We start from the raw sequence: 21676 nt of genomic DNA on the forward strand, positions 1-21676 counted from the left end.
TCTGGGGAATCGTAACATCCACTTGGACTCCAGTCGAAATTTCTGCGCTACTTATACCTCTACTTTACAATTGAAAAATATAATCATATTGAAATGAACCCGAATATTTTCGGCCGAGAATCGTCAGCAACTAGTAGAGAATTGAAAAGAACATTGTATATCAACAATCGTATCAGCAAATATGACATTACCAGCCTAAAATTTCGAATAATCGGGGTGAAGAGATCGCTGCTTTAGATGGTACGCGAACTGCTTCTTTTGGCAACTCCAGAATCCATATACTTAAGTGTTGGAGGTTTATCCACTCGACATCTCATCCGCGTAAGCGGTGTTTTACAAAAGTCTAGAACTTAACCATGCTACAAGTCGGCAGTTACGGAATCAAAAATAAGGAGTATCGGCCTGGTGTAAATGACCATTGTAGTCGACAAGCACCTCGTTCTCGTAAAATATTACGTTGGTCTTCACCGTGTCGTAACACTTACTGATCGCAGAAATCAACATCTACTTTAGCATTATCACTAACTACTTTGACCGCCTCTCCTCGTACCCAGGACCATGTTACATTTCTACTACTACTAATAGCCATCTCAAAGCCGTTGATTGAATAAATTTGGTCATCTCAATTTAATTACACCTGTTTCACCACTGCATCATATCTTACTATACTTGAACGATTCTTCGGTGCAAAAGGCAGGCGTTCATCAAATGGTTTTATTTTCGTTGTAAAATCATACAAAAGCTCTATACAGGCGACAGCGATAAAAGACACTAAAAATTGTAAACATTGCTAGAAATATGTATAGTAGCGCCAGCTTTCATGAAGGAGGCACGCAATTTGATAAACGTGCTACGTTGCTACACCGATTGAATTTCCGTTCAGGAACAGTTTACGAAAGGAATGAAAATTGCGCGTGTGCTTCGATCATCTCATGCACCACCATGTTTTACGCTAGTCTTTCAGGTTTTGCGTGGCTACGATAATAGATGGCGCATATCGGGAGTTTCAGTTGATATTCAGTATCGGAAGGAATATAATTTACAATACATAGAGGTACGATTTCACGCGAGCACAGACGTTTCAGCTTATCAACTAAGAAGAATTGCGATTAATGATATAAATCTGTTGTTTTTGCATCATCGTTGTGTAACCAGACGTAATGCAACCAGGGAATAGACACATAACCAGCGGTACAATCGATCGACTTGACTGGCGTCAGTTCAACGATAAAAATAAACATTCCGCAAAATATTATATACAAATTCATGATTGTTAAATAAGGTGGATAAACGATTCAATAAATATTTCGGAGAGAAATTAGTCCTTGTGAAAGCGTCACTGCGGTATCGACTGTTTCGAATCAGACGAAACGCAATTCTTCCGTATCAAGCATCGGCGAATTGTACACGGTTTTGATTTCTTGCGATTGGTTTCAACGACGCATCTGCGAAAGTAAGATCCCAACTCAGTCGGAGATGGCGAGTGCCAACATAAAATAAACCACGCGTACTATATATAGAGTATATCCTATATTGCAAAGTTCAGCGGGCTTCTAGTTAAGAGAAATGGCATTTTAACACAAACTAATAGATGATATCTCTTCTATCTATGGCCGTTATCCCGGGAAAGTCAACGTGACTCACGCGCTGGACTGTTTTTTAAACATAAGTAAATGAAATACAGGGATTCGATACGGAGTCGAGTGTAAGCTTCTCGTCGAATTGAGTATTCGAGCAACAGTGATTATCACGCAATGACATTAGCAATGACTGAGAAAGACCGAATGTATACTTTAGATTTGACTGCAAGGAATTGTTGCAGGCCATCTATTTCTGACCTTGATAATTTCACTGCGCTTTACTACACGATACGACTTGATCACTATATACTTTACAGAAATGTCGTTTCAACGATTATTCGTAACAATGAGCAACATGCTTAGAACGAAATGTTACAAGCAATCGAGCTTACAAGGCTCTCGCGGCGGAACGAAGTTATCACTTATCAACACTGTTGCCACATGCATTTCCGTTACTCGAAAAGATACATAGGCTGCCTGCTCGGCGCGAATCATTACAGCTAGTACTTGGATGGCACATTCTATGCACCTGCAAGACACTGTAAGTTCCTCCGTGAAATTCGCGCCCGACCTCGGAGAAAATGTTTGTTGAAGAGTAATCGGCGATGATTTGTAGCATTTTTTCGACAGCTGCTTGCCGGTGGCAGCGTCGCGACATCTTGACTCACAAAGCACTTGTGAGAATGTCGCTGGGATGAGGTTACTGCATTCGTACCTAAGGTAAGTGATTGTTAGTGTCATTTTTGATTTGATCTCTTCGACAATACGTGAAAGTCGTTCGAAACGACACATTACGTGATCTCCCGGAACAGTACGAATCCTTTCTTGTCATTATTCAAACCGACGACACTACAGTTGTAGTTTTCAAGACGAGATCTGTAACATGTGTGCACATATGTTATAAGCTGTAGTACATATCGCAAAATTGTGCTATTCATATAAGGAAACGCGCGGTTAAATTATTATGAGATATGAAGTAGTCTGATTATTGTGAGCAGTCAATGATAACTATAAATTTCAAAAGCTGCATTTTCCCGTTATCGCAAAGTAATGAAATATAGATCTAAATATGACGCTTATTCATAATTAGACATTCAAGCTATTGGCAAACCAATAACAGTTTCTAGAGGACATATTTTTTGGAATAGGCGGAATGCATATCAGATACGCAAACTGCACAGTTTCGGCAAATTCAAGTGTATACTCTTACCCGGGACGCAGTCCTGGCAATTTACTTTCTTCACCGTTGCCACACGCCAAAATTACGGTCAGTAGGAATCCCTGTACAGATATGAAGCAGATTATCCACAATGTCAAATATTGAGAATTAGAGATATATTCAACTGGACCTTTATGGCTTGATACATAACGTGACTGCATTACAGTTTCAGTCCGAAGTATTCCACATCACTATTTCAATTCAAGCTATACCTATTACATTTCCTTGAACCAGGGAAACAGTACTTGTCCTTTTGCACATCGCGTACGAGTTCGGGTATGTAAAGGTTGAATGAAATTCAATCATCAGATATAATTTTATAAATGTTACGCAGTGTAACAGAAATAATCATCTTGAAAACATTCACCTTGAAAATATTCATTTTTTAGCCGAAGTCTTCGGGATAGCTTCTTCTGGTAGATAGTAATCGTTGTCTTTGGTTGCTTGTCTGCTTCCATCGCCGAATCGCGGAGACTATATAGCCAGCCTGCCCGGGACAGTATTTTCGACTCCAGGCAGAATTTGTTGAAGGGAAATGGCATTTTCCCATCCGCGTCACGATCGCTACATTCTATATTTCTATTAATTGAATCATGACCATTGTGATACCCTGTATTCTGTGTAGCATGTCTTCGGTGATGCAATTCGTATCTTTTTTTAACGAGAAGTTATCCCCCTCCATTCTCGCACCAAACATATCCAACTTTCAGCCCTATACTTTCGTCTATTAGGGAATTCGACCATTGGCGAGAGCTTCAGGCGAAATCAATTGATCTCACAATGAAATAATGATGCAATGTGAACAACGGAATTGCGTCAATGCAAGGGAAGATTGAACTTCCGTATTTTTCAATCGCATTGTAGGCGCGAGAGTGTCTAAAATCTGTAAATGCACTCAAAATTTTCCGAAGGCATTATCAATTGAAATTGTCTACAATTGATATTTAAAAAGACTGGAACTGTCTTTTCTCGATACCGAGATACATAGATATGAACAGATATGAACAGATATGAACTTAGATATCTACGAAAGAATGGAGGACAAAAGAATTTGTGAAATGGGGTAACAAGTGACGAACCTGGTGTTAATGTACATTTACATTACGTGTGCTTTGAGCTGGAATCCGACGTTACATCCGTAACTTGGTCTATATGTGTATTGTGGTATTTTGTTATTATCTAACAGTGTACTTTTGACATTTCCATAACCGTTATGAGACAGCGATAAATAGCAACTAAAATGACTGTCACTTAGATATATTGGGAACATATAGTAAAGAAAGTAACTTCGTACACGTTCATGTCATAGTTCTAGCGCAGATTATATCGGATGTTTCATGTATGTGTATAATGTATAATTGTATATGTAATATTTCAAAGTCTATGCGGTCTTGCTACGAATAAACTTTGGAGTATCATAATTAGATCCTAAACAATTTATGTGATGTTTGAGTTGAGATGCTCTGCGAAACCTGCGGTATATGTGACAAAGAGTCTCGCACGATATATTTTCTATAAGAGCTATATCTAGATTCATATTTGATAGGAACATAGTCAAGTATATAAGCAGTTCTTCAGCCTCTTAACAAAGACTAGGCCTTATTGATTTAATTACATGTCTCCAGTTCACCAAAGTGATCGCATCTTGTCATAGGCGCCAATATCAAATATCTTTCTATCTTGCACCAACCAGAACCGCCTGTTCTATTGGTATCGTAACGCCTAATTTCCATTCTGTACGTTGATTAATTCAGCAATATTCTCTTTCTTTCTTTGCTTCCTGGCTGCAACTAGCTCTTATAACTATGACATTTTAAACTTTAATATATATTTTAATAATATATTTATTACGTAGATATATAAAAGTTATGTACCCGTTATGTATACAAAAAGTCTCTTCAGACACTATAACTATAAATTGAAAAAGCGTTTTGTAAACACTTACTTGCTCAACATCAATAATGCAGTTGCTAGGAATCGCTACGTTTAACATGTACAAATAAATTAAGAAATAACTTAAGAAAATATATTATTAGTAATAACAATACATATTCAGAAAAACATTTGTGCAATATCGAATTCAATTGAAAACGTCGCGTCGCTCGTATTGATATATGTGTTGCATGACAAGATATTTTAGAACTTACTTTCGAAACTGATCCCAATAGTTATCTACCTATAAACACATTTAATAATAAATATTGTATAAAAATATAGTTGAAGAAATACATTGTGATAAAGCAAAATTAATAGAAGTAAAGTCTTTGTGATGGACCTTGTCCAAATCCCTTTTTTCTCCTCGTTTACATAGATGACGCACACAAGTTACTGCCTTCATCTGTTGCGACGCACCTGCGCATGTTCAACAAAATCTTCAAAGTACTTTAGTTTCAAATATGTTAATTTTGTGACCAGCCGCAGGGAGCCTATGCTGTGGTAGCTGGTTCATTACTTCGGGTGCGGGAGTAAGTGATAGGGCAGGCATTTTGCGTTATTCATTATGTGGGCGACTGGTGGTATTGTTGGGTCAGTGAACCGTTTTTATTGCTCCGAAGAAGCATTGGTAGGGAGTCAAAAAAGAGGTCGAATCCTCTTAAAAGAGGACGTATGGTAACTCTGTGCTAGAGTATTCCTAACCAGTGGAAGTACTTCGATAATCACCACCTCTGTGTATACAGCAGCATGATGCAGCATCTCTAACGGGATTTTGCAAGAGGAACAAGTGAGATTTGGATGTTTTCCCTGCATCATCTCCATGATGATATATTAGTTTGGTATAGTAGTATTAGTGTAAACAGCTTATAGACATAAAAATATATTTAAGTTCGAAATGACTCTTCTACACGTTTCTGCGATGCAGCCCAATGTCGCATTTTCATACTCGATTAAAGTCACCTGACAATCCCGAGTCAAAACTCAACTTTATTTAGTACTCGCAACCCTCGACTATCAGAAAAGTTGGTCAAAAAACTGCTTACCGGCATGACGTTGTCACGAAAACTCCGCGAATCGCGATATTATGCAGCTCTTGACGTACGGGCAACGATGCATAACGGGTTGTGGGCAGTTGCTCTCTCGTTACTGGGTTGGTGCAATGATCATCGCAGGTCTTGTTGAAGTAGGAAAGTCGCAGATCCTTCCGGCACTCTATTCTGAAAGGTTCATAATATAAATCATTTTACATTGCCTCGCAATTGATTGATATCAGGAAATGTCGTGCTCATAATCGTGACATCTCGCGAGCGTTGGTCTGTACTTACGTGTGTACGACTGTACGAGTGTACGTGTACGTATACCAGAGATGAGCGGATTTGGAATTTCTACGTCCTAATCCAATCCAAATCCGTAATTTCAAATCCTAATCTAAATCCTAATCTATGCTTTTTGTATATTTCAATCCGAGCCCAATCCTAATCCGATTCTAACTGGAAATTTGGAAAATATACAAAGTTTTGCAAGGAAGGAATTGAAAATTTTTCTTTCACAACCAACAATTCTCTTGATTTAAGATAACTCGGCATGGGGCTGCACCTCTCATGTTTATTGGCACCGGGTGCTAATTTATGACATAATATCTGTATTTGTTAATGCAGGGTGTGATCAGACCAGTTGACCCTACCTAGAGTCATATCGGACGCACCCTGTCCTACACCGTTAAGTTCATTTATTGTTGTTTCATGTGCCAATGTTGTTTTGTTTACGGTTGGATAAATCAATAAATCTCTCTCTCTCTGTGTGTGTACCATAGTGTAGTGTACCATAAGTACATTAATAACTGATTGTCGCCATTCGCCACACGACATGTCAATCTCACCAAAAATCAGTAAATCCAATCCAAATCCTAATCCGTTCAGAAAAAATATTCAATCCTAATCCGAAAAAATTTCAAATCCGTTTTTTTCACATTCTAATCCTAATCCATGCCCATCCCTGACGTGTACCTAATGCTGTAACGGGTGAATAACGATGGTCACGTGTCGGCGTTTTCGCTGTGCACATGTTTCTTGCTTGATGATAATAATTCGAGATGAAGAAATGTGTAGTTGGAACATTTGGTTGCATTAGGAGTGAGTTGAATAAATCGTTTACTTTAATATGACAGTCTAACTACATCCAACTACATCTAATTACATCCATCTGCCACAAATGCATATACCTACTTCGATTCCATGTATTTCACGAATCCGTCGTGTATTTGTTTCGATTCCACTCTGCTGCAGTCGTGGTCTGCCATAAATCTCGTGCTGGATGAAAAACAAGGTGCATGAGCACTTACCTAGATGGCAGTGGCGGGATATTTGGGCAATTTTTCAAATGGTTTAAACCAGTGATTCCCAAGGGCGGCCCCCAAAATAGCCTTCTTGCGGCCCCCAAAATATATTAAGAAATCGATTTATGACAAAAATAAAATTTATATTTATAAAATACTCTTGCTTGTCTTGACCTCTGTGGTTTTTAATTATAGAATTGCAGGAAAGTTGTGAGTATAGACTGTTAACGTTATGTCACTGCTGTTTCAATGCAATGTGCCCTAACTTTCCAGTTGAACGAGCAGTAGCTAAAGATATAAATAGGTATTGATAACTTTCAAAACCGGAAGAAAATCTCTCCCTCGTGGTCGCTTGACTAAAAAAGAAAAAGAGGCTCAAATCCCGTAAAATACAGTTTTTCTTTCACATTAACAGGTGGTTGACTGAAAAAAAAAACTTCCCGGTATATGTAACCAAAATCCTAAAAAAAGAAGACAAAATCTCAAAAAAGAAGACACTTGGGCGTCCTCCGAGGACACTTTAAAAAAATCAAAAAGAAGACAAATCATCTTAAAAGAGGACGTATGGTAACCCTATGATAACTGGATGTGCAACACGTGACTCACGGTTGAATACGCCGAGATGCATACTGCTTAGTCGGCTAAAAGCAGCATAATTGGTAGTCCTATATTCAGGGCCGTAACTGCCGCACTCCAAACCCACCAATTGAGGGGGCCGAGCTCGAAGGGGGCCCAAAATTATTTCGTGAATTGGCAATTGGCATAACTTATAGAGTATTTTTTGAAAATTGATGCAACTTCTTCAAAAATTTTTCGCGCTAGGCGCGATTTCAATTCGCCGCATATCTTGATTATTGGGTACTCTTCCCCAACAAAAAATACGCAAGATTTATAGAAATGGGCATATCAGCGTTGGCCATGACCGCACCACAACGCACCAAGACATATAAAGTTTTAGGCCATGTAACATGTGACTCCAAGAAGTGTGAACGATCGGAAGCGAGAAAGCCTCGGCCGTAAAGGACTGCATTTATGCTGACCAAAAACTTCGAAATACAAAAAACTTCGTTATATATACAAAATACATATGGGTTTATTTGTCCATATAGGCGCCTAAATGACTGCCGCCGAATGTTCTTGTCTTGGCAATCTGAACCTCACAAGACAAATACCATCCCGCAGGAAATAAAATTATATGCCAGTGAAGAAATACCAATCTGAAATCGTGTGATCTTCCAGTTTAGTAGGTTTGGGCAATTCTACAGTTTTTGATATAGCAGACCGGATGTCACGAAATAACATCATGGGGTCTGCCCGCCCGAAAACGTTTAATTTTACGGGGTCTGTAGTTTCAAAGACACCTCTCACTCAGCTCTACCGGTAAATCGGATTACGTGGGCAAAGAGGACAACCACGCAATTCCCGATCTTATTCACCGATTTTATCATGAATTATCGAAATATTCGGGCGTCGCGCTGTCTCAATAAACAGTACAACTTTAATTTCGTGGCAAAAGCGAACAACGTCATGCGGGGTCAGTTTATAACCCTATGGGAGCCCGGGGTCCTGACGAAGTGCCGTTACGTTCCTGCCAACGGGTATACCCCCGGATATATTTTTTATTCCTATTGAGGCGGCCTATACCTTTACAAACACACCTCACTCAGCTCTACCGGTAAATCAGATTACGTGAACAGAGACAAGATGAAAATTGATAGCAATACATGCAATTCCCGATCATATTGACCGATTCAGTCATTAAACTAAAGAAATTTTTCGCGCTTCGCGCATTTAGACGAGAAAAGCTGATTCACTCAACGGACACCCAATGCAGCAGATAAGTAGCGGTAAACAGTGTACAGTTTTGAAATCTCGCCAGGGCAATAAAAATACTCCGAAATAGCCATGACGACTGTTTGGGTCCGTTTCATAGCCGTAGTATTCGTGCGGCCCTGACCGTAATCTGAAATTCTAAATTGGGACCTCACACCGAAAAAGTTTGGAACCACTGGTTTAAACAATCACTCCGTCAAATCAATTTATCGTAGGCATGCATATGCCAGCAGTATAGTCTCCGCAACTACCACCGAACGATAGGAAATGCCGTACTTTCTTTCACTCATGCAGTATCCATATACAAAAAGCGTTATAGTTCGTGTGGTTCGCCATTGAATATATAACTATATATGCTGCTAATATTCCCTTTTACATACACGAGTCGAGTTAGCAGCATCACGAATTCAATGATTTATAGTCAAAAGCTTCATTCTAACCACTCGTGCCCGTTTCTCGCGAATGTGAGCAATTCCTTGTTTGGGAGCCGTGAAGGCGCATTTTTTAAAAACTAAATCACATAATGAAATAATTAGTGAATCTCACTTAAAACTTGGAATTGCCATATTCGAACTTCGGCCCCTCCGGTGACATCGAACATAGTTCGCTGGAGTTGATGAACAACCGCGAAGGACGGTGTTTTGAAAGAGAATCAACCCGAATAAAACCTGTAAACAATATATTACCTACAATATGTCGCTTTTCAAAGTAATTGGAATTTCATGTTGAATATTTGATTCAATCACCTACCTTTAATAGCATTCTCTTTACCTTTCCCTCAATTGTCGCGAAGTAGAGATCTCTTTTCTGAGTCCGAAAATCATATGATATCCTATGGTGCGGGCACCGTTTTATAGACTTTTTTATCTGAGGTTTTCCCCAGCAAAGACACTCCTTGAATAAAAAAAAAGTTAATCTTCCGAAGATGATATTTCGATATCTTTGAAAATTAGCCCAACGTTTTTTGCACTGTTTCAATTTTGCTATGACAGTAAATACCGGATTGCTTATACCGTCAAGTATATGGAGATATCGTACTTGGAACACCATTTTTATATTTTTTGATCAATACGGAGTATATATGATAGATCTTTCTACGTGATGTCACGAGCACGTTAGTGCACTCATAATAGACCGACGCCGGGAAACGATTACGTAATATCACGTCTATGGTCATTGCATTATCCGTCTTGTAAGCTTGAATTACATATGAATTCCCACAAACGATTTTGTCCTATGCATCTTTGGATGATGCAACCAGGGTTGCCCATTACGTCGATTGCGATCTACTGATCGACTGATCTACTGATCTATTGGACTAGGCCTACTGATCTACTGATCTACTGGTCGATCACAAAAGCATTCCCGGTAGATCGCAGTGTCCTTTTCACAGAACGCGAAACAGTACTCACGCAGGGCAGAGTAGATGAAACAATCCATATAAGTCACAATTGATATCAGCAGCTAGGAAATAAACCTCAATTTGATAACTATGTTGCCGGAATTATATAGCTGAGCGCGCTTGATGACTTTTATAGTCAGCAGCGTCGTAGATTGTAAAATTGGTCCATGGACATGTGAACATGCGGCTCAATATAGCGTAAGACACATCACCATGCAATTTATGAGCATGTGGATTGATTATATGATTAGAAATGTTTTAGGGTCGGGTTGGGCTAGGGGTTCGGGTTAATTCTTGTGTTAGAAATTCCCGTGTTCGGCTGTCTTTTCCGACGAAAAGAAAGGAAAGTCCGGTATATTCATTATATTGCGCAACATGACATAAAGAGTGTTTTTAGTTAAAATTCTGGATTTGCACGGAAAAATTTATAGCGCTTCGACATAGGGAATTTTCCGAAAGTATTCTCGCGCTCTAGTTCGGACTCTGATTAAGTCAAAATTGCCGAACTTTTCGCATTGCAATCAGCATCTGTACATGGAGCTTTTTCTTAATTCTTGTCATCGCAACACCGTTCGTTTCTATGGGGAATCCATGGAAGTTTATTTAGGCTGCTCGCCGAAGCGCAAAATGCGCGGGCCTTGACCCCAGAAATGCTCTCAGCTGGCCAAGCTTGGCGTGACCAGTGGTGTATGTTAGTCGGAAATTCAATTAATCAATTAAAAATGAATTGATAGGTTTGGCCATGTTGATGGCTACAATATATTTAGTAGAAATACAGTATCATACATTCTCTTGTATTATACGCTGTCTTCGAAATGCATTGCGTATGGCTGGGATCTCACGCTATAGACCTTGATGACCGTTGTCATGCCAGCCCGGATATGTATTTCGTTCGTGACAAGTGCTCGCCATTTGCAAATGAATATATAAAAAGTAATGCGTGGATTTGTCATGCTAACGAGTGAATAAACTTTCGTCAGTGCTGCTCGAGAGACTTCTCGCGGGAAGACGGCCTTATTTAGTTGCAGTTAGTGATCGGTCGTTTTCATTTCGTATAGCCCGGGGGCAATGAATCGATATTGAAGTCAATGTTGTTTGTGGTATTCATGGTGCTTTTCGACTATACAACGGTCATTTAACACAACGCCGATAATCTTTATTATGATTTCGTATCTGCCAACTTGCGCACGGACCACTTCTATGTTTTTTAAAACACCGTTTACGCGAATCAGATGACGAGGAGGAGCCTATAGCTAAACCTCCAACACTGTGGATGGAATCCTGGTCCGTCGGACTCGAATCCGCAGCTTGGTGCTGCAGCCGTGTATCATACTACTACGCTATCTCGTCGCTATGGTTGGCGATGGTGGTGCTACTGAATGCTCTGCTTTCTATGCGATCATCGATGTACCGCCGCCGGAATTCTCCGCGTGAACGATTCTGTTGGTTTGGCAGGCGCTCGATGTACGATCAGTGTACTCGAGATTGGTTGATATTCAGCAAAGCCGCACTCCCGAGAAAATCCGTGCAAATTTGCCTTATCCTTCAAATCGTACGATGCATTTCGAAAACTAACGGCCGTTCAGCGTACGTGGACGATAGCAGCGAACTAAATGACTGGCCTTCGCGAGGATCGACCCGAAATGCTTCAGTCTATTAATTTGTTTCTTCATAGTCTTACTATAAAGAGTGAGATGTGATGATCATTGCCGACTGGAGGCTGTCCTTGTCTTGAATTTGTTTTCAGTGAATATAAGTCGGTATCTATAGTTAGAATAATAACCAAAGATACGTTGAGTCGTAGTACGTTTTTAGTGTACAGCTAGCAAGTAATTTACTGATAAATTGTGTATGTATTTCTGCAGCGAGTAGAGTAGAAGATCGCTACATGTGCACAAGTGATCCACATTCATCATCGCCATGGAAACTTGATGATTTATTAGGCATAGGAGATACACCGTATGACTTCGAATAAACGGCAACAGTGGTCGGAGAGTCAAGCGAGTCGCTCTTTAACATAGGGATTGCAACAAGAACTAACCCTCGATATAGGCAACTAACGCAGGGTTACCATATTTTTTGTGGATCAACTTCTGGACATTCCTTAGCGCCCACTAGCGGATTTTACAATGAGGTGTGAACACATTGTCAGTCAATATGACGTCACACTAGCAAAGCTTCGCCTATCGGCTGTATACAGGAGTGAAGTGAAAAATAGGTTTTGAATGGGGACATCTCTAATGTGAGCTCTGGTGATTGCTTGGGTCTTCAACAGATATCTTCACGGGCCGAATGGAATTGTCTATAGTGGACCTTATCCGGTCCGCCGGTTGTGTGTTTGTTGTGTGTTGTGTGTGTCGGCTGTCGGTGTTAGGTTATCTAGTTGTGTGTTGTAACCAGGTCCGAAACAACATTTTTCAGCCCCTTTCCGCCACAAAATCACCAATCTTGGGCGCACCCTGGGGTAATCGATGCAACTTCTTGCGGGCCTACTATATGCATCTGCTTGTAAAATTTTGTGAATGAATTCTGTCAATAATATTGGTTCTTCCATATATTACTATAAAATATGCCAGTAGATTGCACATCCGGTAGTTTCCAACCTTTTTATGGCCGCCAGCTCATTTCCAATTTGAAGAAGCTCCGCGGTCCAGCTCAAAAGATAGGCTGATTACTAAAAAAATCAGCCTGCCCAGACTTACTCACCTCCTAGTTTGGAAGCTGATGACGTCTAACATTTTTGTGATCCCCAGAATAAAGGCAAACGAACCCCAGGTTTATAGAACAACTGTCTTCGACTAAACTAATGCATCCAAACGGCCTTAACCAACTCTGGGAATATACCGTTATCTTATAATTGCGATTAGAATTACACTTATTTCAGTAAATGATGGTTATTTTCATTTATTTTTGATTGCATTTTTGCTAGGGTGGTGCGTGTTCCCCATATTGATATCAATGTACGTTAAGTTTCAAATAGTATAAATCTGCTTAAAACTAATATTATTTATGTTGGTACGAAAGCATATTGAGCCTACTTTAGGCCTTCATAATTCCGGACATTTAGGCCTATTTTATAATTTCCTCCCGGACGCACATTTCACATTGAAATTCCGGCCGGGAAATTCCGGACGTGTGGCAACCCTAAACTAACGCCGATATTAAAGCGTGTCGAATTCCGGGCTTCTAATCTAATATGACAAAATATTCGAAGATGAGTTAAGTTGTTCTGTTCAGAAATGGAGTATATAGGAAAATACGTAGTTTATTTTCGTCCTTGCTGTTTTTGTGGCATATAAATCGGCTCATGATATACACACATACACGATCCGTGCATATGCATACCATGAGTGCATGATGTGGATATGCTAAATCTCTGCAACGTGTCGATTGCGTACTACTACCCAGCAAGCAACATTAGGACCAATTGGTCTACGGTGGAAAGTGACTCTAACCACATTCTAATTAATGAATGCTATAGTCTGCGCCTGAAATTACACGACATCGATCTGACATATCTATTTCTCCTAACGATACATGTCGTGTAGCGAGATAGCGTAGTCGTATAATCCAAAGTCGCCAGATACGGAATCAAAAATAGGAATATCGGACTGGTGTAAAAGCCATAGTATAGTCGACAAAAACCATGAGTACCACAAACAACAACAGCCACCGATACATGTCAACATGTCACTTTATTTTCATCACTTTTTATGTTATCCTCTGTTACTTTTAATTCAGTGCTACATACCTCCTACCTCATGTGTTAGGTCAAGACAGGTGCAGGTGGGTGTCTGATGGAAGACTACTGCAATTCTTTTCGACTTCATCTTCTCGCAATCTTGAATCGCAATCGCGAAATTGTTAATGAACTCAACTGAACTAACACAAACTGGACTCAACATGGCTATTTTCGCGAATGGTAGTATTCAATTCAATCCGCAGCAACAACCTTATAGAAATCCAATTGTTTTAGTGCAATTTATGTTTTATTAAACAACGTCGATTTTCCAGCAGCAAATTTAGAGTGGTAAATAAATAACAAAATGGACAATAATACTTTTATGATTGTAAATTATACCGTTTACTGATCGATACTAAAAGAACAGTCGTATAGAAAAATAAATATGTAGAAAACGTGTGCATAAGTTGAAGCATCATAGAAAAAAATTCATTTATAAATAAACGTGATCGTCGTAGAAAAAGCGAGGAAACGATAATAAATATAATGGCACACTTGTACAAAACAGAAGAATCGATAAGATATCTAAGAACAGTGATTATAAACGTTGCTTCGCTCGCAATGTCAGGAGCCGGAATTTTCAGTTCCCGCCCTTTTCAATAACTGCATTCGAATTCTGAGACCAGCGATTGTAGCTACGCACCTGTCAAAGAACATTATAGTTATGAGCAATGAACATGTTCGCCGATGCGTGGCGGCTGTAGCAACGCGAGGATATCGCGATATACCGAAGAGCAATCCTGTCAAATTCTGTCTATGGGTAAATGCATCAGAGATGACCATGGGTTTGGATTTGAGTTTGATGATTTGAAATCCACTCGATCTCTAACAGGCATGCATATTTCTTACTATATACAGTACCATACTATACAGAAATATATGTTTATACGGCTGGAACCGAATTATAGACAAGGACCTATCAGCTAAAACAGCGAGGATTCGTGATGGTGAGACTCTGAGTCATATCACAAACCTGCATGATGCTGTCAGCTTGAGATCGATGGTCTTTCCAGAGCGCGCGACGAAAGTCTGGTATCGTCCCACCGTCTCTGTTTTATAGAAGTTTCGAGGCAGCACCTTGTTGGTAACTGGGTCTTTGCATCTTTCTTCGCATTCCATATTGTAGAATGAGTGAGGAGTAATGTCTTTGCAAGAGTACCTAGTATATGGTTGTGTAGACGAGGGTAAAATACGTTCATTCGTAAACTTGGCTATGATGTTACGCAATGAATAGTCGCTTAAATTACATCTTGGTAATACTGTTTTATATTATAAATTTTATAAAATATTTGTGCAGTAATTCCAAACAACAGAATTTAAAATTCAGGATTCGGGTGATACATATAAACAACCCTCAATGGAGACGCCATATTCATGCCGATAGCCATATCTAAGTATAGTCGGACGTGTAATTGTTTAAAATAATGATGTCTGTGGCGCAACAAATCTTTCCCCAGTACCTCTCCGATATGGCCACCGAGTATTTCTTCTGTAGTTAATCAGGGAATAGTAATATGCCAACTCGCTATTTCCGAGAATACTGTACTAACCTTTTAAGTGTGTACGCCACGAATCCATCCTGAACATGTGTTGAACTGTCTTTGCAATCGTGCGTTGTCAGCATCGATCTAAATTTTGGTTAATATTCAATTGCTTGCCAAGGCATGTGAATGAATGCCAATATCGCATTCAATTGCATATAGTACGGCATATACATTATCGAATCTTCCGCCAGTAAGAACATAAAACGAAGTTACTTACGAGGATATCTCACGTGACTGGATCGTGCTGGCGAAGTTGTAGAGCCAAATTACTGCGAAGGCCTTAAAAACAATACATGTTGTATTAAATATCAAAAACGCATCGATATAAAGACCCATAGATGCATGCTGCGATGTTGTTATCCATAGGCTATGTACCATAAAAATTCTGATAAAACATCAATATAATACTATAAAGCAGTGGATCCCAACCTGTGGTACGCGTACCACTAGTGGTACGCGAAGGTCTTCCAGGTGGTACGCGAGTAGATTCTGTTTTTTTTTTCGACCGAAGGAAGGTATTAGTTCAGTTGGGTTGATTTATAATTTTTTAAAGTTTTTGACTAGTGGTGAAAAAACAATTTCATGCATCTCATCAACCCGGGCTGATAATGTATAGTTTAATAAAATTTGTTATTACTAAGGCGATTTTGATTTACAAAATTGAGCGTTAAGTCAAAAAGTTGTCAAAATTGTTTACAAAGTCAAAATTTTTTGGACCTCTCCATTTCGTTTGTATCGTAGATTTTGACATTTTACAGCTTGTAGCCCACTTTATAGGCCTATACCGCTGTAGGCGACCCATTGTCTGCTCATCGTGGATCATGAACTGTCAAACGAAACAAATAGGTTGACAATTGATATGGTGTGTGTTATGCTCAAGGTACCGCGATATCCTAACTGAAGCAATACTGCTTGACATTGCATGGTTATATTTTCAAGAAGCGCATGATGAAAAATTGTGATGCAGGACAACATTGTCAGTATGAAGCCACATGTTGTGTCACCATCAGTGTACACGCAGCTTTAGTGTTGTCAGCCAACAACTACTCCTGTTAAACGATATTTCTCCATCTTGGCAAGCTACTCAGTAAGGACAGACTCTTTCTACCCGAGAATGTAAGAAAGTATATTTCGTTGCACTACAACAAATCTTAATTAACTCTACCATAATACCTGGTGTAACTACTGGGACAAATATCGTTAAAATAAAGTTTTTTCATGTCAAAATTTGTCAGTTTTTAGGTCAAAAACGCTTTTTCGTAAGGACAGACAGTCCCTACCAGAAATGAGTATAAGTAGTACAATTTTAACATTATGTGCGAAAACACCTAATTTGCGTATGTGAAGTCAAAATTTGGTCAAAATCAATTTTTTATGGGTCAAAATCCTCCGATTTTTAGGTAAAAAGTCGCCCTAGTTATTACACCTCACATAGCGCAAATACGTCAGTATGACGTCATAAATGGTGAAAACATTTTGACCACTTACGCCCTACGGCGTGCGTAAATTATGTAGGTGGTACGCGAGCACTGCATAAAACCTCGAAGTGGTACGTGGGTGGAAAAAGGTTGGGAACCACTGCTATAAAGGCATCGATGAGCAATCGAGCATTGCATATTTTCAAATTGCTTTTGAACTCTCAGTTTAAGAAATCCAGAAGGCTATTCCACTGACTTCCTATTCGCTCCAGTATGCTAAAACATCGTGACATGGCCAACCTTTACGGACCATGGTGCACTTTACGAAATAGCTATTTCCATTGTGCGTAAGACACGCGTGAAATATCCTTATGCATATGTAAGCACGGATTTATTTACTTTTAACCACGAATCGCAGCACATTTATCGAAGTTACTATGGCTATCTTCAATTCCAATTCAATATACAATCATTTTACCTTTTTTAAAATATCCATGCCCACTCTGATGCACGATAAGATCTAATCCGTTCAGCGGTGATAGCATTAGCATGAATACGTCCAAAGTCATCTTTCGGCTCCTATATATGCTGAGTATCGGGGAGACCCCGCGATTTTGAGTTATTCTGCATGTCTTACAGAATGGTAAAAAAAAAATACCACAGAAGAACCACGTGAACGAGTGATTCGCCCGTTATTGGTAATTCCCCGGTTTCTTGATCCCAAATGTATCTTCTACATCAAGAGGATAAGTTATACTGTAGTAGCGTAATGAATATGACGAGAAAGCTTAGCTAATGTGACGTCACTTACATATTCGCAATTGCAAAAATAGCACGTTGCATCAGTCACGAGTATATCATAAATATACCACGAACCACAGGAAGCGAATGTCAAAACTATAAATGAATGGAATATTAGATGTATTGTGCGCGTGGGGAATTGCCTGGAAACATATTGTGAATTCACAGTTATATTTCGTATTTCATGAAGCAAATGTAAAAATTGTACGTTCATGCATGCGGAATATTACTATGCGAGTTGGGATTTAACGCCATTGATGTCGCGTAACGTACATTTCGCCATTGGGGACGAACTAAATTAATTAATTTTAGAATACTTGGAATTCATCATTTTTGTAGGGATACATCGATATGTATCTCAATGAATGTGAAGTGCATCGCTGCTCCAATCAGCATAAAGACATTTTATTGTAGTTTGTGGTATCATCGTTGTACAGTTGCGATTTCTACCACTATACATATATACAAGTATTATTGATTTTAAGATTGCCGTGAGTGATTTCAATTTTGGGTGAAATTTTGTTATGATAGTTGTAAAGTATCGATTTCATGGCGGTACTGATACAAGGCGATTACGGTCTTTACGAACATTGCCTTATATCAGTGGTCGGGAACCTATGGCTCGCGAGCCATATATGGCTCTTTTGGGTAAAAGATATGGTTCTTAAACAAATTTTTGAATTTATAACGAATTTATCAATATTGCAGCAATTTTTTGGCAAATTTTCATTACGTCTAGAATAATTATTCTCGTGTCAGCCCAAACATGTCTTTGGGAGGCCAAGACAGTGGGGTATCCAGGGTTAGGGTCTCGTATCACTTTTTTCAAAATCCTCAAATTTTTAAGTTGCTATCGCGCCGGCGATTAACATCACTCGCAAATTCGATCTACCCGACATCGCGCGCCTCGAATTTTTGGATTGCATGATACCTTGATTGATCATAGATAATAACAGACATGGCGACGCTTTTATGACAATGCAGTTTTCAAATACACATTTTCTTCCTGATCTACGCTGAGAAATGAACTGCCTTGGAGTGACATTCACAATTAGAAATTCAAATTAAAAACAATGCCATAGCTATCCTTGTTCTTGATTGGTAAGTAGGCTAGCTTTCTAGTATCCCCGTTAAAATGTAGGTCGAGATAGGTGAGAAGTCGATCAATATTAATATATACGTAGTCAGCGCGACAATGAAATTCGATTAATATCAGTGATTATAAATGCTAAGCTATTTACGATGAGTTGCGCTATCACAGGCAATGTTCCCTCTACGCTGCGTACGTCCGCAATTGCGCAGTGCTGAGACGGTATCTGCGCACAGAAAATCTAAGTTGCACACAAAAAATCCGAAGTGATGATCCTTTTTTATTTTTATTTTTTGTCGTTACGTACTGACCGCGCGGTGAGTTGGTGAGTGCGCGCAGACTCGTGAAAAATTAGAGGGAACATTAATCACAGGTGAGGCTTGGCCTCACCTGTGCAGTACCTCTCCTTTCGCGCTTTATTTTCGAACAATAAATTTGAAAATTGCTTGATTTTGGGAGTAAAAATGTTCAAAATCTTGTCATTTATAAACATCAATATAGAAAATACCAATAAATCAAGGTTTCAATATATATAGCAGTGGTCGGGAACATATGGCTCGCGAGCCATATATGGCTCTTTTGGACATAAGATATGGCTCTTTAATAAATTTTTATTTTTGTGCCTTATTTATCAATATTGCAGCAACTTGTTAATATATCTTCAACACGACAAGTAGCCTATAATTATTCTTGTGTCAGTATAAAAACCACTTTGAGAGGTTAACACAGTGGCGTATTCAGGGGTAGGGGCTCGGACCTCCTTTTCAAAATCCTCAAATTTAAGTTGCTGTTGCGCCGGCGACCAATATCCCTCCCGAATTCGATATGCCCGCCAAGAAATCTTGGATTGCACGATACGTTGATTGATCAAAGAGACTAGGAGGCATGGCGGGCCATGGCTATCCACGCTCTTGATTGAAAACGTAGCTTTGCAGTTGCTGTTGAAATGTAGGCGTGTGGCTCAACGTTATGTACCAACTAATACTTTGAGAATTGACAAGTCGAATCGGAATCGGTGCGACAATTGCATTCGATTAATATCAGTTATAAATTCTATGATATCCACGACGAATTGCGCTATCACCTATGCCCTACCTTTCTTTTCACGCTTTATTTTCGAACAATAAATAGGCAAGTTGCGTGAGTTTGGTAGTAGAAAGGTTCAAAATCTAGTAGACAGGGGAGACACTGCCTCACTTGCCTCTCCTGACCCCACGTCACTGACGCATCACATATTACAGTGGGTATTGCTGGATAGTGACCATGTTTGACTCCACCTACGTCTGTCATCATGGGTCCTCGCATTAATAATAGCATCAAGACGAACCTACGATCTCGTATAACTGACGAAAGTCTCAAATTTTGTATGAAGCTCAACCTCAACAATTATCAAGCAGACTACAAAGCCACCAGGAATACCATGCAACACCAAAAAACTCACGAACTGTGAAAAGCATGTAAAAATTAGATTCATACTTTTACTGTTGTCTACGTCTGTTGGAAATCTAAACGTAATTGTGTTAAGCTTCGAAAATTATCATATGCCTCTCAGTGTAATACAATTAAAAATATATAACCTTCAAAATATCTATGTAACTCAAGTATTGCAGACTCAATACTCAAAGAAGGCAACCAGCATGACTAGTACGAGTTTTTACAGACAAAATACGGTGCGAACGACGAATCCCATTTAGTGATTTTGAATTTGCGCTACCATGACGTCACGATTTTTCAGTTGTGACGTATTCGCTGATTGACAATATGTCTTTTTGGAAGTTAAAATAGAAAATACACGGTAAAAAAGGCTCTTCGTATGAAAAAGGTTCCCGACCACTGGTATAGACAGCATTGTCAGAATGAAGCAACCGGACGGTGTGTCACCAGCAGTGTACGTGTACGCACAACTTCAGTGTTGCCAGCCAACAACTGCTGCTGTTGAACATTCTTTCTCCATTCTTGGCAAGCTACTTAGTAAGGACAGACACTTTCTACCCGAGAATGTTAGAAATTGTCTTTTGTTGTACTACAACAAATTTTAATTATTTCCATCATAATGCGTGATGTAACTGCTGGAATTCTTCATAGGTCCAGATCTCGTTTCAATAAAGTTTTTTCATGTAAGAATTTGTCAGTTTTTAAATCAAAAAAGTTTTTTCAGGCCAAACTACTTCAGAAGGACAGACAGTTCCGACCAGAAATGAAGATAATTAGTACAATTTTAACGTTATGTGGGAAAACACCCAATTTACATACATGATGTCGAAATTTGGTCAAAATTAAGTTTTTCAAGGTCAACAAATGTCAAAATTGTGAAGTTCTGGTATAATTATTTTAGTCCAAGTGTAAATTATTCCACTGGTGCGTTCAAGGTCTTCCGCAGAATTTGCACAATCCGCCATATTTAATTATTTATTATTATTGTAGTTGGTAGTGAGTGATAATAATAAGATGTTGGCGATAAGATAAGATATTCGGTAAAATTGTTTGCAATGGAGTTTGGACAGAGTTATTGAACAATTGAATTGAATTAAATTGTTCTTCATTAAAGAAATGTGGGCTGAATAATTCTTCTGGCTCTGCCGTCTTGAAAAATGGCGATACCACTATTCTACAGACGTGAGATATTAAAAAAGTATAAATACGTCTGGTTAATGAATTTATCCATCGAGTTTTCAATAAAAGTTACCTATATGCAGCATGTGTAATGCAATGGAATACACCAATGAAGACACCATTTATTTGAAAATATAATTTATTGAAAAATATCGATATTTTGG

General features: G+C 39.1%; 3 protein-coding genes and 1 long non-coding RNA gene across 6 annotated transcripts in view; 1 reads left to right on the plus strand and 3 right to left on the minus strand.

The window, feature by feature from the left end:
• LOC145452182 (uncharacterized) overlaps positions 1 to 21676 on the plus strand; it is a 377577-nt gene that overhangs the window by 147644 nt on the left and 208257 nt on the right. The gene's annotated exons all lie outside the window — the stretch shown is intronic.
• Positions 701 to 2319, minus strand: LOC145451739 (uncharacterized). Its single transcript, XR_013919019.1, has 2 exons — positions 2110 to 2319; positions 701 to 1445 (listed from the first exon to the last, which is right to left on the minus strand). It is a non-coding gene; the product is annotated as an uncharacterized LOC145451739 (long non-coding RNA).
• On the minus strand, positions 4656 to 10328 carry LOC145451545 (uncharacterized). Of its 2 annotated transcripts, XM_080329757.1 has the most exons (5): positions 9653 to 10328; positions 9449 to 9570; positions 6960 to 7043; positions 5778 to 5951; positions 4656 to 5151 (listed from the first exon to the last, which is right to left on the minus strand). In XM_080329757.1, exons 1-5 carry the CDS (start codon positions 9950 to 9952, stop codon positions 5103 to 5105), a joined length of 729 nt encoding a protein of 242 aa, XP_080185883.1. In that variant the 5' UTR covers positions 9953 to 10328; the 3' UTR covers positions 4656 to 5102. The 2 variants fall into 2 exon arrangements, with proteins under 2 accessions (XP_080185883.1, XP_080185884.1); XM_080329758.1 differs by lacking the exon at positions 9653 to 10328 and having other exon boundaries at positions 9449 to 9631.
• Positions 14201 to 17538, minus strand: LOC145452958 (uncharacterized). Of its 2 annotated transcripts, XM_080331085.1 has the most exons (5): positions 17487 to 17538; positions 15808 to 15869; positions 15597 to 15674; positions 15020 to 15205; positions 14201 to 14689 (listed from the first exon to the last, which is right to left on the minus strand). In XM_080331085.1, exons 1-5 carry the CDS (start codon positions 17502 to 17504, stop codon positions 14611 to 14613), a joined length of 423 nt encoding a protein of 140 aa, XP_080187211.1. In that variant the 5' UTR covers positions 17505 to 17538; the 3' UTR covers positions 14201 to 14610. The 2 variants fall into 2 exon arrangements, with proteins under 2 accessions (XP_080187211.1, XP_080187210.1); XM_080331084.1 differs by lacking the exon at positions 17487 to 17538 and having other exon boundaries at positions 15808 to 15927.

The sequence above is a fragment of the Botryllus schlosseri genome, chromosome 12, assembly GCF_051294905.1.
Source record: "Botryllus schlosseri isolate E-star chromosome 12, Bs_hap1, whole genome shotgun sequence".
NCBI classification, from domain to species: Eukaryota; Metazoa; Chordata; class Ascidiacea; order Stolidobranchia; family Styelidae; genus Botryllus; species Botryllus schlosseri.